Source organism: Trachypithecus francoisi, unplaced genomic scaffold (assembly GCF_009764315.1).
Source record: "Trachypithecus francoisi isolate TF-2019V2 unplaced genomic scaffold, Tfra_2.0 Lachesis_group16, whole genome shotgun sequence".
Taxonomy (NCBI): Eukaryota; Metazoa; Chordata; class Mammalia; order Primates; family Cercopithecidae; genus Trachypithecus; species Trachypithecus francoisi.
The window spans coordinates 3,627,683-3,641,181 of NW_022681461.1; the positions used below are offsets into that span (position 1 = coordinate 3,627,683).

General features: G+C 41.0%; 1 protein-coding gene across 4 annotated transcripts in view; it reads right to left on the reverse strand.

The window, feature by feature from the left end:
* Positions 1 to 13,499, reverse strand: part of PTPDC1 (protein tyrosine phosphatase domain containing 1) — a 108,936-nt gene that overhangs the window by 21,770 nt on the left and 73,667 nt on the right. For 2 of the 4 annotated variants that reach the window (XM_033236703.1, XM_033236701.1), the window contains exons 5-9: positions 13,309 to 13,427; positions 11,895 to 12,032; positions 8,760 to 10,018; positions 5,599 to 5,784; positions 2,681 to 2,791 (exon numbers count right to left, since the gene is read on the reverse strand). In XM_033236703.1, coding sequence (XP_033092594.1) covers positions 2,681 to 2,791; positions 5,599 to 5,784; positions 8,760 to 10,018; positions 11,895 to 12,032; positions 13,309 to 13,427 — 1,813 coding nt within the window. The remainder of the gene's footprint in view (positions 1 to 2,680; positions 2,792 to 5,598; positions 5,785 to 8,759; positions 10,019 to 11,894; positions 12,033 to 13,308; positions 13,428 to 13,499) is intronic. The other 2 variants (XM_033236702.1, XM_033236705.1) reach the window with 2 other exon arrangements.

A 13,499-nucleotide genomic window follows, 5' to 3' on the forward strand; every position in this document is an offset into this window, starting at 1 on the left:
AGCCCAGGAGGCAGAGGATGGAGTGAGCTGAGATTGTGCCATTGCACTCCAGACTGGGTGACAGAGTGAGACCCTGTCTCAAAAAACAAACAAACAAACAAACAAACCCCACCTTGATAAAGGTAAATTTCCTTTCCCCTTGATGGGAGAGCCCTATTTACACATATTTGCATTTTTTCACCCAAGTTTACCATACTCTGGGTTAGGAGTGATGGCCGAACTGAGAACCAGAGCAAGTAACCACCCTCAACCCCCTTCCCAGAATAGTGTGTGACTCCCTGGGAAAGAATCAGGGTCACACAATCACTGCTTCTCTCCTTCTGAAATTTCTCCTCTGATAAATTTTGAAAATGGAAGGTTGTTCCCTCTGTCAACAACTGTAAAGGATCTGACTTTAACCTGTTAGCTTGCCAGTGTTACGGATACTGGTAGAAGATACAAGATTTCTGGGTCAGAGACAGACAATTTTTATTTCTCACAGCTGCACGTGCTTCATGTTCACATGGGTTCTCTTTGTCTCCCAAGTCTCATGGGGGCAATGCAGAGGGGCCTAGGTGGAGGCTGCACAAGCACGGGGTTTGCCTCATAGCTGAGGAGCCCCAAGCTTAGGAAACTCCAATGTTTCACAAGGGGGCTGCAAAAAAGTCTGCCAACCTTTGCCCTGAAGGAAAACATTTTTATTATCCTGGAAGTCAGAACGTGTGCCTTCTGCTCTCCAGGCAGAGCTCTCCAGACATTAGTGAAGAGTTGATCCTCAAAGAGAGTGGTCAGGGCATCTGCTCATCAGACTATGAAGAGACATGAGAGACCCAAGGAAAACTGTCTCCTAACATTTTCTATAGACAGATTTTGAACAATTGCTATCTCTAACTTTTCCTTCATATCCCCTTAAAAGGCCAACAGAAGTTGTAAAGAATTCCTACTGCTTTCAGAGAGACCAATCTTAAGAAATTTTTTCAGTCAAGCTCAGGAATTTAATTTTATCTATAACTACACTGTATATCCCATTTGCAAAAAAACTCCTTATTAACATTAACAAAGGTCTGAATTGTTTACTTTTTTTTTTTTTTTTTTTTGAGATGGAGTCTCACTCTGTTGCCAGGCTGGAGTGCAGTGGCGTAATTTTGGCTCACTGCAACCTCCGCCTCTCGGGTTCAAGCCATTCTTCCACCTCAGCCTCCTGAGTAGCTGGGACTACAGGCGCACACCACCACACCCAGCTAAATTTTTGTATTTTAGTAGAGATGGGGTTTCACCATGTTGGCCAGGATGGTCTCGATCTCCTGACCTCGTGATCCGCCCGTCTCGGCCTCCCAAAGTGCTGGGATTACAGGCATGAGCCACCACTCCCGGCTCCGTTTACTTTCTTAAACACCAAAACATGGCCGGGCGCGGTGGCTCAAGCCTGTAATCCCAGCACTTTGGGAGGCCGAGACGGGCGGATCACGAGGTCAGGAGATCGAGACCATCCTGGCGAACACGGTGAAACCCCGTTTCTACTAAAAATACAAAAAAACTAGCCGGGCGAGGCGGCGGGCGCCTGTAGTCCCAGCTACTCGGGAGGCTGAGGCAGGAGAATGGCGTAAACCCGGGAGGCGGAGCTTGCAGTGAGCTGAGATCCGGCCACTGCACTCCAGTCCGGAAGACAGAGCGAGACTCCGCCTCAAAAAAAAAAAAAAAAAAAAAAAAAAAAAACACCAAAACACAACCTTCTTCACATGGTGGGTAGCCTTTCAGTCTATGAAAATGTAAATACAGATGTAAAGGACCACGTGGTCTGGATTTGAGACTACTGACTCTGGAAACAGTTGAGAACAGATTGAAGAGATGTCAGTGGTTAGTGCCATAGAATCCAGATGAGGAAAAAGGAAGGCCTGAAGTAAGAACATCATGCTGGAAATAGTGGAGGGGAAGCAGACTGGACAAATATTAAAAAGGAAGAATCTTCACAACTTGTGAATGAGTTATATAACTTATTAATGTTACCACAGATGTTGTCATTCAAAAGCTGGGTTCTTTGTTTAACGACACTTTCATATCAATGAGAGGTAACAAACAAATTATAGATACTTTCATATCAATGAGAAGTAATAAACATATTATAGTTGATGGGGTAAAGGGAAACTTTTCTCTCGGTAAGAACCTGGCTTCTTCTTTCTTCAGCCAGGAAAAACTGCTGCATCCAAAAGGATGGGCTTTTAGAAATAAAACCTGTTTTTTTTTTTTTTTTTTTAACTCTTTCCTTAGGATTTGCCAACCAGGACTCAGTACTGAATCAGCAATGTGGGATATTTACTTTTCAATAGATGGTTTCTTACTTAAACCCAAGGTAGAACTGGCTCGACAAGCAAAGATTCTCTGACTCTGATTAGGCACATCATCTAAAAATATGTATTCAATACTCAGTTGTTTCTCTCTTTCTTTTATATAAAAGCTCTTTGTTCCAACGTTCTCCTTCAAAAAACCCACAGTTCAGTTTTTCCTAAGATCATTGTTTGGAAACTTTTTCTTTGGTTAAAACTCTGCAACTACTTAGAAGAAATGTCAAACAGATTTCCATGAAGGGAAAAACGTACACATACATGTTTTATTTTAGAGGAGGATGGTGACCTCTGGATTCTGATTTACAAAGATGATGCTGATCTGTGGTTCAGAGAGGGGAAAGAAGAGTGTGACCCACCTTAGTGAATGCCTTAATGGCATGGGCAAGGAAAGCCTCCTCCACATCCACGGGAATAGTCTGCAGGTTCACTATGCAGTGCAACACGCAGAGAATAGTCTGGTGCTGTCCCTGTTTTTGTAGAAATCAAAATTTTAAAAATTTGTTCAAAAAATGCCTCAATAAATCGATTCAAAACTATCTTAGAGTCAATAATTGGTTTGTGACCAAGTACTCATAGTGTCAAATGCCAAAATATCTAACAAAATATCTAAACATCAACAAATGTTTATTGTTATGTGTTAATATAATTTGAAAAGTTTTCAGGAGATAATATCAAAGCTGGCTAGCTATTGCACAAAGTAAAACTAAATTTGAAGATCAGTGCAATTTTAAACCAAGTGTTTCTCTTGCCGTGAACTGAATAGATTTTCCCATTCTTGTTGTTTCTGGATAGAATCATGTCAGTTGTCTAGTAGATGGCGACATGTCATAGCGATTCATGGACTAACTAACTGGGCACTGAGTGGTCAGGATCTGGGTGCCCAGCCACTGCAGATGATATGGAGGGAGGCAGGTAGACAAAGAAAAGGACAAGGGCAACCCCAGTCCCCCAGGAGCAATGCAGTGCTTAAGTGCTTAGCCTCCAACCTAAGGGGGTAATATACTTAAAAATGTGCCCACTGACTTCACTCCTGGGGGCTGTTTACCTTAGCAAAGGAGAAATTCCATCACCTTCAGCAATACATATCCAAGATGTAATGTACAGAGACCCACTCATTTCAATTCTGAAAACCTACAAGAGCATTATCTATAATAAAGAAACACCTGCAAGCACAAATTATCATTACAATGATGCCTATGAAAGTAAAAAACCTGAAACAATATAAATACCCTATACATGGGGTGAGGGTGAAATAGGATAAAACAGGCAGCCTTATGTAATAGAAGGCACACGGGCTTTGTGCCAGAGTGGTCTGAGCTTGAATTCTGCTCTGACATGTGGTGCCAACCTTGGGCATGCAACCTCAGCTTTCTTTGTCTGTGAAACTGGCCTCTACCTCTAAGGGGTATTGAGATAAACAGAAGAGAAAATGCAAATTATGTCCTGAAGGGCTTGGCCCAGTCACCTACCAAACATTAATCTCCCTTCTCATCATCTCCTGTTTTATGTCTGTGATTTAACTGCTGAGAAAATATCCTAAGGACTTCAGATACAGGAAAAATTATTTCTTGAAAGAGGTGTACTGGGTAACTGTGGTGTGTGTGTCTGTGTGTGTGTGCAGGCACACACGTCTGTGTATTGTGTATTGTATCTGTGCATGTGTGTGAGCGCATGTATCGGTATGTCTGTGTGTAGATCCATCCATATGTGTCTGTGTGTGTGTGTGTCTGTGTAGTAACAGCAGAAGATTTTTAGTGAAATTTAGAAACTGAGGAGATGTTTACATGCAGCATAGTAGGTAACTCAAGGTTGGTTATTCGATAACATTGTTTCTTAAAACAAAAACAGGCCTGGTACGGTGGCTCACACCTGTAATCTCAGCACTTTGGGAGGCCAAGGTGGGCGGATCACATGACGTGGGGAGTTTGAGACCAGCCTGACCAACATGGAAAAATCCTGTCTACTAAAATTACAAAATTAGCCGGGAATGGTGGCACATGCCTGTAATCCCAGCTACTTGGGAGGCTAGGTGGAAGAATCGCTTGAACCGAGGGGGCAGAGGTTGCGGTGAGCTGAGATCGCGCCATTGCACTCCAGCCTGGGCAACAAGAGCGAAACTGTCTCAAAAAAAAAACAAACAAAAACAAAAACAAAGCCTATTTTAAACTGAAAATTTAGTATCACTGTATGGATAAAAATGATAAATTGTATAAAAGGCTTCATACAATTTCTCCTGTTTCCTAGATCCATTGTCTTCTAATATCTTTTCCTAAAGGTAATCACTATTACCAGTTTCTTATTTCTCCTTCTATATTTTATACATATATACATATTTTCTCTATTTTAAACATGTATCTTTTATACATAAAATATAGAAAACATCTATATTCTACACATACAAATTACATATGCATGTATAAATGTGTGACACCTACCCCTTTTTAAAAATACGAATGAGTGCATATCCCAACCTACTTCATGCTTTTTCCCATATGCATGCTCACAGCAAATAAGTAGACACAAACACCCAACAAGGAAAAAGTGGTATGGCCGGGTGTGGTGGCTCACGCTTGTAATCCCAGCACTTTGGGAGGCTGAGGCGAGCAGATCACGAGGTCAGGAGATTGAGACCATCCTGGCTAACACGGTGAAACCCCGTCTCTACTAAAAACACAAAAAATTAGCCGGGCGTGGTGGCAGCGCCTGTAGTCCCAGCTACTCGGGAGGCTGAGGCAGGAGAATGGCGCGAACCCAGGAGGCGGAGCTTGCAGTGAGCCTAGATCTCGCCCCTGCACTCCAGCCTGGGCCACAGAGCGAGACTCCGTCTCAAAAAAAAAAAAAAAGAAAAAAGAAAAAGTGGTTAATTATGGCACAGTCTCGTGTTACAGCATCATATCTGTTACAGTCAGTATTTATGAAAAGCTTGTGTTATTCGCGGGAAAACAGCTACAACTTGAAGCAAAAATGAAACAAACTTACATGTTAAAATGATGTTTAACAAGTTAATATACATATTGATACGTTTAAAAGATTTGAAAATGTTTGCAGTGCCTCTCCCAGGACTATGGATAGTTCCTCTTTTTATTTTTTATTTTTGTCTTTTCTAAGCATTTACACTGGGTATCAGTTTCTTCTCTTCTCTTAGAAAAACTATTAAATTAAACTTAGATTTGGGATTCTGTATGAATTCCCTTTTTTATAATGGATTTTTTTTTCTGCGTGAAAAACTAAGGGCCTCAGTTACAGTCATTAACTGGTCCTACAGCCACTTTACCTTCTCTAATAAAAACAGTGCTTCTGCGGCATCTGCTTGCCTGTCAACCAACATGTCCACATCCTCTTTGGTGATTACAGGCTCCTTCAGTTGCTCCACCCACGACCACATCAAGCTGCATAGGATGAAAGGGTCCCTCTCGCCACATATTCTTTCCCAAGCTCCATCTCGGGAATTAAGCTCTTTCTAAAAAGGAAGAGAAAGAGACAGAGACAGAGACAAGGAGAGGAGAGAGAGGTGCACCAGTTGACACTGCATGATTCTCGCACTGCCCACGAGAGTGAAAGACTCAGGCTCTAGGGTGCAGAACTGGGACCCCTCCCAGCCTCTCCACTTCCAGGCTGGACACTGGACTAAGACACTGAATTCTGTAAGCCTCAGTTTCTCTCTATGAAACTCATCCCTTGCCTCAAGTTGTTGGGCTGACTGACTGAGATAAGGTTGGTTAAAGCTTATAGCACAGAGAAAGGGCTTAGTTAATCCAAGTTTTCTACTTTATTCAGAAACCACAGAAACAGTTCAGAAGAGCCTTCCTTTTCAGGCTTCTGGTGAACAAAACAGAACTATTTTTTGCAATAAAGTAGATGGTAGACAAAAAAGTAGAAATAAGGGAACATTTATACATTAACCTGGGGTCTAAGGAAAAGGAAAAGCTTTGACTGAGCTTCGAAGTCTGCAAAAATGAAGGTGCTTGAAAGTTGGTAAATGGGGCATATGTCCTTCTTTGAAATATCTTTTTAGAATCCTATGTAGGATTTAACAATAAGCCTGAAATCTGACATAGGGAAAATAACTGGAAAGTTTTTCTAATACTCCAATTGCTTAGAGAAAATGTAAGCATGAGATTTTAAAACTTTACCTCACAGAGAGTAAAGGAAAAGTGAGATAAGGATTTTAATGAATTTCTGATAGGGTTCAGATTTATGTTTTAGTGAGTCAAATACATTTTTTACAATAGAAGTAAGCATAATAATTGCTACCATTCACTCATTCATTTACCTATCCAATATTTACTACATGTACACAGTAGGACTGAAACCGTAATGCATGTCTTATCTCTAACTCTCAAATGGCACCCAGCAGGGAGCTTCCTCACTGGTAAATGCATTGGGGCTCAAGAAAGATGAAATAACTCACCTACGAGCCAAAAGCTAGAAAATGGCAAAGGGGGTGTTCACACCCAGTTCTGTCTTACTCCAGAGTCTGTGCTGTTTCTGTTACACCACAAGGGCCCTCTGGTACTGGGTTTGTTTTTATTATCTTATGAATACGCCAATACTTTGTTATTCACAGTCCTTCCTATCCCATAGATCATGTATAAAACAAAGTAGCTCTTGATTCAATCTTACAAAGCAGACAAGCTGGGCAGAACTGACACTACTCAAAAACCCTCTTAGTAAAATGACTATCTTATCATGATGTTCCCTGAGGCTTTCCAGTGAGGTTAGCCACGAATCCTGGGATAATAGAAAGTATTAAACACATGAGCTGTACCCTGACTCTGCCACATGCATGCCATGTGACCCTGAGCAAGTCACTTACCCTCTAACCTTCGTGACCTTCAGCATCCTCATCTGTGACACTGAATTCATAAGATTAACAAAGACTGTAGAAATAGTATCATCTGCCTCACAGATATATCCTATGATAACTGTGAAAAACCACATGAAATAATACATGTGAAATGGTCTAGTACAGGCATGGGTGCCATTATACTATTCAAATAATGTTCATTTTATTCTTTTCCAGAATTTAGCTGGTTTTTTTTGATGACTAAAAGTCCTAAAATAAAATCTAGAAAGGAAAAAAACACAAAACTATCCTGATTAAAGGCCTGTGTTCACCTCCAGAAAATGCTTTCATATACTTTACATACAGTCTGGCCCAAACTAAGTCCTGAATGCTTCATCACCACAGGCAGAGCTCGCACAGCCACTGGGGCTGACCCAGGAGTGAGGGTGCGAGATTTTCATCTAAAATAGAAGACTCTCTTGCTTGCTAACTCTTAACACACAGTAATGCCCAGGAAACATTTGCTGACTGAATGGAAGACTTTTTCAGTTTGGAGCAGAAAATAAAGAAAACAAGTCATTTTGGAAGAAAGCAATACATTTAACTATTGGATAGGCAAAACACAATTCTGAAGAATAAAATTTTTATCAAAAGTTCTCTCCTCCCATCATATAGTTGTAAGTTAGTGTGAAGCTCCAAACGTAATTTTCATGCCTCTGCACCTGAAGAGATACTGGCACTCAGAAATTTCATATGCCTTGTTTAATCAATGGCAGACTATGAAAGCGAGCTATTAAAGTAATTCACAGTAGGTTATGGTCTCAAAAGTCAAGATTTTGGTGATTCACGACAGTCCAAGTCAGCCTCCTTTTGGGGTAGTTTAGCTGTTTCTGATAGCTAGGTTTATAAGGCCTATCTTTTCTCGAGAACAGGTGCTTGCTCATTCAGGGCAAAGAAAGTATGGCTGACTTATGACTGTATCGTAGTAAAAGCACAACACAAAAAAGGGTTAAAAATTTACATTCTAATTGAAGTAAAAGCTGAGAAATGGACCCCAAAGACCTCATCTCAGCTAAAGTGAATGGCACGTACGAATCTGTGGTTCCACCCACTTGCTCTCCTGATTTCCCATAGTTGCCCTATTAGAGCAGGATTGGCAAGTCTGAAGGAGGGGATGCCAAGGAGATAGTCTCACTTTTCTGAACTTGCTCAGCACTAGTGTTGATGAGCTTTGGAAAATAACCATTTTATTTATGTCTGTAGGTCCGTGGTTCTCAAAGTATGGTTCCCTCTGCCAGATCTCAGGTTAAAGATGCTTCAAATCAGTTTCGAATGCTGTCTGCTGTGGGCCAGTTACCCCCGTAGACCCAGGAAGAAAGAAACAAGCTACTAATATCAATGCCTTGTGTGGGTCAAGCATCGCACCAAGTGCTTTCTTGCATATGCAGATTTAAATGAAACCACACAAACACCCTGTGTTTTTTCTAAAACATCAGGTTTGCATCAGAGATGAGAAAGCTGAAGTTTGAAAGTTAAGTATTATGCAAACGTATCTTCACATTTCTATAATAAAGTTTGGGACAATGTATTACACTTTTGCCCTGACATACTTCCAACATATCTATAATTAAATAAAGTACTAATAATACCTGCCACATCTCTACCTTCCTTTTTAGTTCCTCCTTTTCTACAGATTCATTTAAATTTGCTAGGGCTTTGGCCGCCAGTATTCTTCTTGCCTCAGCACTCAATTCAGACTGTAATGTAGGGTGTGAAACTGCTTCAGCCAGATCGTTACTGTCCTGGGTTTCATGTTCAACCAAGAACTGTGCTTTCAGACTGGAGCCACAGTCCAGAGGTCTTTGGGGTGTACTGCTGCTCTGCCTGACAGACCCAGGGCTCCCAACACCATGAGTTTTACACTGACAGTGAGACACTTGCTGGTGAGTAGGGTTTGGATCCTTATGGACATTCGCAAAGCTGGGTGAAACTGGCTCCCCAGGGCTGTGTGGGCCTGAAACATCTGCAGAGAAAGCTCTACTCTGGTGTGCTTCCTTTGGAATGATCCGTCCATGGAAAATTGGTGAGCCATTATCTTTGAGCCCTTCCAGCCCTCCAAACTTAGACTGACTCCAGAAAGAAAGTGTGCTGCGAACCAAGGCTTCCTTATGTAAGTCTGGTTCTGGAGACTGTGGGATGTAACAATGGCCTATGGGCTTCTGCTGCCTGGGGTTGTGGCCAACCAAGACCTGGACAGGCACTGTCTGTGGAGGCTCCCCTTCCTCCAGGAGGTTCTCGGCCCTCTTTAAATCTGAGTCACTGTAGCTGAGCCGTCTTTTCAGATGAGAAAGGGGTTGAAGGCACTCAACATTCCGCCTTTTCCAAAGCGGGTCCAACTCTTGCTCATTGGAGAAAATCACGCCTCGATTGTCAAAATCTGCTGCCACTGCAGTGGGGTTAGACGGGTTGGACACATCACTGTTATTCCTCAGTAACTCTTTATCCAGCTGCATGGTGACCATCTCAGACATGGTCTTTTCTATTTCAGCAGAGAGACCAGGTCCTTTGGACACGTCCTTCATCATCACTGGCCTGTTTTCCGCTAAGTCCAGAAGCAATTTGCAAACTAGGTGGATAATTTTTGGCACATGTTTCAGAAGTCGTGCCTCATGACCATGCAGCAGATGACGCTGGCGAATTAGATATTGAGCTAAGGTGACAGCATGTGCTTTGGGATCACAGCAAGAGAATATATTGCGGAGAGGAGTTAGAAACTGAGTAAATTCCCTTACACAGAGGAGCTGTCCTCTGGTTTGTATGGAATTAGGTCGCTTTGCCCGCACAAATATAATTGCTTGGTCAGCAGTCATTCTTGTTGCAAAAACTAAGTAACAGGCTATTAAGACACCTAAACAGTGAAGAAGAGAAGACTGGTATGAGAAAAGTTTACATTTTAATTTTATTTATCATTCTTTGATGATTTACAATTTGAATATGTATTAACAAATCAAATACATAGAGGCACATTTTAAGGACAATTATGATGATAACTTTGTGACTTTTTGTAGAGGTGTTATTATTAATTATTCCTTACTGCGCAGAACTTTATTAAATGTCTACGTGGCACCCCCTCCCCATGACTGAGTCATCTCAGTAGCCCGAGTCATCTCAGCACAGGCACAATGCAGGTGAGTAAGTGTGCAGGAGGGAAGGGAAATTGATCATCTGGCTCATCTATCCTCCTTGTTCTACTCAACTCCAACAGAAGAAAGCAAATCCTGTTTCTATTTTCCACTCTGAACAGTTCTTGAGAATTTCCATCCAGTCAATGCATACACTTTGTGCTTGGAACCTCCCACCCTGCCATCTTTGCCATCAACTGCTGGCACATCCCAGCTTGGCACTCTCCCTACCACGGCAGTTTCTTCTTTGGGGATTATTCATATTCACAGCCTACTTTTCCTCCTGGCAATTCTTTTTCCAGATTTGTGCCTATATTAATATGTGTTTTTCTTCAGACCATGATATAAGTCTATTTTTCCATAAGCAATTACGGAAAATTAAGCAATCTTAAGGAAGCCAGCCTTAATGGTATAAACATTATGTACTCTTATTAACATCTAATTAAAAGGAATAACTAGTAAGATTATTACTAGTTAAAAGGTAATAATTACTAGTGAAAAGGTAATAATAAATTAATTCAAATGTAACAGTCAATATTAAAGTAAAAGGCAAATCAAATACACCTGTGTGATCCCCAAGTTTGTGAACATCTTGTTACATATGAAAATCAGAACCTCTGAAAACTTCATGCTCTCCAGTTCACAGTCGGGAACAACCTATCTTTCTCACTAGGACACAGAATATCTTAGTATAAATGTAAAATGTCTGCAGAGCTATTATGTCAATGTCTAGAAACAGTGAGATTTTGGCTTGATCCTAAGAGCTACCAATCTCAAGCAAAGCTGAGTCTCCTCCCCGAGCATGCTTCCAGGTATGCGGCAGACCCCCTGGCAGGAGCACAGGTACACTGTGGACAGAGTCGAGCTGCATGTGGTTGGATCAGATGACGATGAAAATTTCAGCCCTATGGTCTTTATTTTTGCCCTAATATCAGCACTGTAATGAAATTGAGCTGAATGTTTTAAGTAAAATCACTGACTTTTTAATAGAATTCTAGGCACAGATAGACTCTTCTTCACAAACCAAATCCTTATACCTTCAAAAATGGAAAGCACATGAACTCTGGAGTCAGACAACCACGGATTTAAAGCTTGGCCCTGGCACTTACTAAATGTAGCAAATAACTTCTCTCAAATTGCAGTTTCTCCAACTCACATTGTTGCTAAAGACTTTAAAATGACATACATATGGTCATTGTAACTACCTGTTTACAGTATTTCAAATACCTTAAAATTATTTTTGATTTAATTTTTAAAGTTGACATAATAATTATACATATCTATGGGGTATATAGTGATGTTTTAATACATAAGATGTATAGCGATCAGATCAGTGTATTTAGTATATGCATAATCCCCAACATTTATCATCTATTTGTGCTGGGAACATTCAATATCCTCCTTCTAGCTATTTGAAACTATATATGATTTTAACTATAGACACCCTACAGTGGTACAGAACACCAGAACTTATTCTCTTCTTCCACCTGACTCCAAAGCTTTGATAGGATTCTGAGAAACATCTATCCTCAAATTAGGAAATCTTATTCCTTTTATGTTTAAATATGCCTACAAGACAATAAACCACCTCTTAGGACTTACCTGTTCGACCAAGCCCTGCATGACAATGGATAGCTACTTTTCCTTCCTGTAAGGCAAATGTCATCACCTTCACCATATCTAGGATAGTAGTAAGAGATGCTACACCATAATCCTTCCATCCGAAATTGTAGAAATAAACTAAGAAAAAAGAAAAAGAAAATCAACATACAGGAAATTAATGAAAGTACATACACTAATGAAAAGTACACAGATCTACACTGAGGCATGTAGATCTCAGTGCATACACTGCATAAAATAAGAGGGATTTTACATTCCCAGTAACTTTACTGTTAACATTTACTCACAAAGCATATTTTATATTACTGAAGACATTTCCTGCAGAAACTCAGCCAGAAAGAATTATGGTGAAGCAGAATTGCAAATTAATAAAGTCAGTGATTCATGCTATAGTTACTGAGCTATGGAAGGAAAGCATACACTCTTGTTTAAGCAGGGAAATGTGTCTTAATGACTGATAAATAGCCTAAGACAGTATATATAGGTTTTCTATCCAGTGTAAATAAGCGTCTTAAAAACAAGTTCCAAGATTGTTTATCCTTTCCAGCCTGGTTTGAAGGACACATGTTGAGTGTATTTCATCCCAAAGCTCCTGTGATTGAGGTGGCTTTGAAATTGTTAGAAGTAGAATTCCTGGACATCATTTTGGGAGCAGGGCTGGACAGCAGTAAACCTGGAGCATGTCCAGGTTCCAAAACTGACTACCATTTCTAAGCTGTGTGATCTTAGGCAAGTAGGTAATTCTCTAAGCCCCATGTGGCTTCATGTGTAAAATAGAAATAACAACAACTTTGTTACACAACTGCTTTAAGGGTTAAATGAGATAATAGTGGCTGGCATTAACTAAATGTTAATCATTATTACTAGAGGGTCTCCTCCCAACATCCCTCTTACAGGAACAAAGAAATCCTATACTTTTTTTTTTTTTTTTTTTTTTGAGGCAGAGTCTCGCTCTGTCGCCCGGACTGGAGTGCAGTGGCCGGATCTCAGCTCACTGCAAGCTCCGCCTCCCGGGTTTACGCCATTCTCCTGCCTCAGCCTCCCGAGGAGCTGGGACTACAGGCGCCCGCCACCTCACCCGGCTAGTTTTTGTATTTTTTAGTAGAGACGGGGTTTCACTGTGTTAGCCAGGATGGTCTCGATCTCCTGACCTCGTGATCCGCCCGTCTCGGCCTCCGTAAGTGCTGGGATTACAGGCTTGAGCCACCGCGCCCAGTCAGAAATCCTATACTTTCAACAGCAATACCAAAGAGAATGGTAGCTCATTTTTTTCTGATCCTTACTACTATGCAGGAGGTATTTATTTCCATCACCTTTTAAATTTAAGAACCCAGCAGAGAAAAGTCTCTGAGTGCTGCCCTTGATAATTCATGAGAGGAGGGTGGGAGGAACTTACTGCCAGCTTCCATGAAAGCCTCAGGAAGGTATGCGAAGCCACTTTCTCGTTCCAGAGGGTTCCCACAGCTAGCATGCTCACCAGGGCGCTGGAGGTTGATTATTGTTTTTATGCCATGGCTTAAAGGAAAAAGGGCGGTCAGTCATGTTGGGAACTAGCATTTTTAAAAAAATAACCTTTTTTGGCATTAA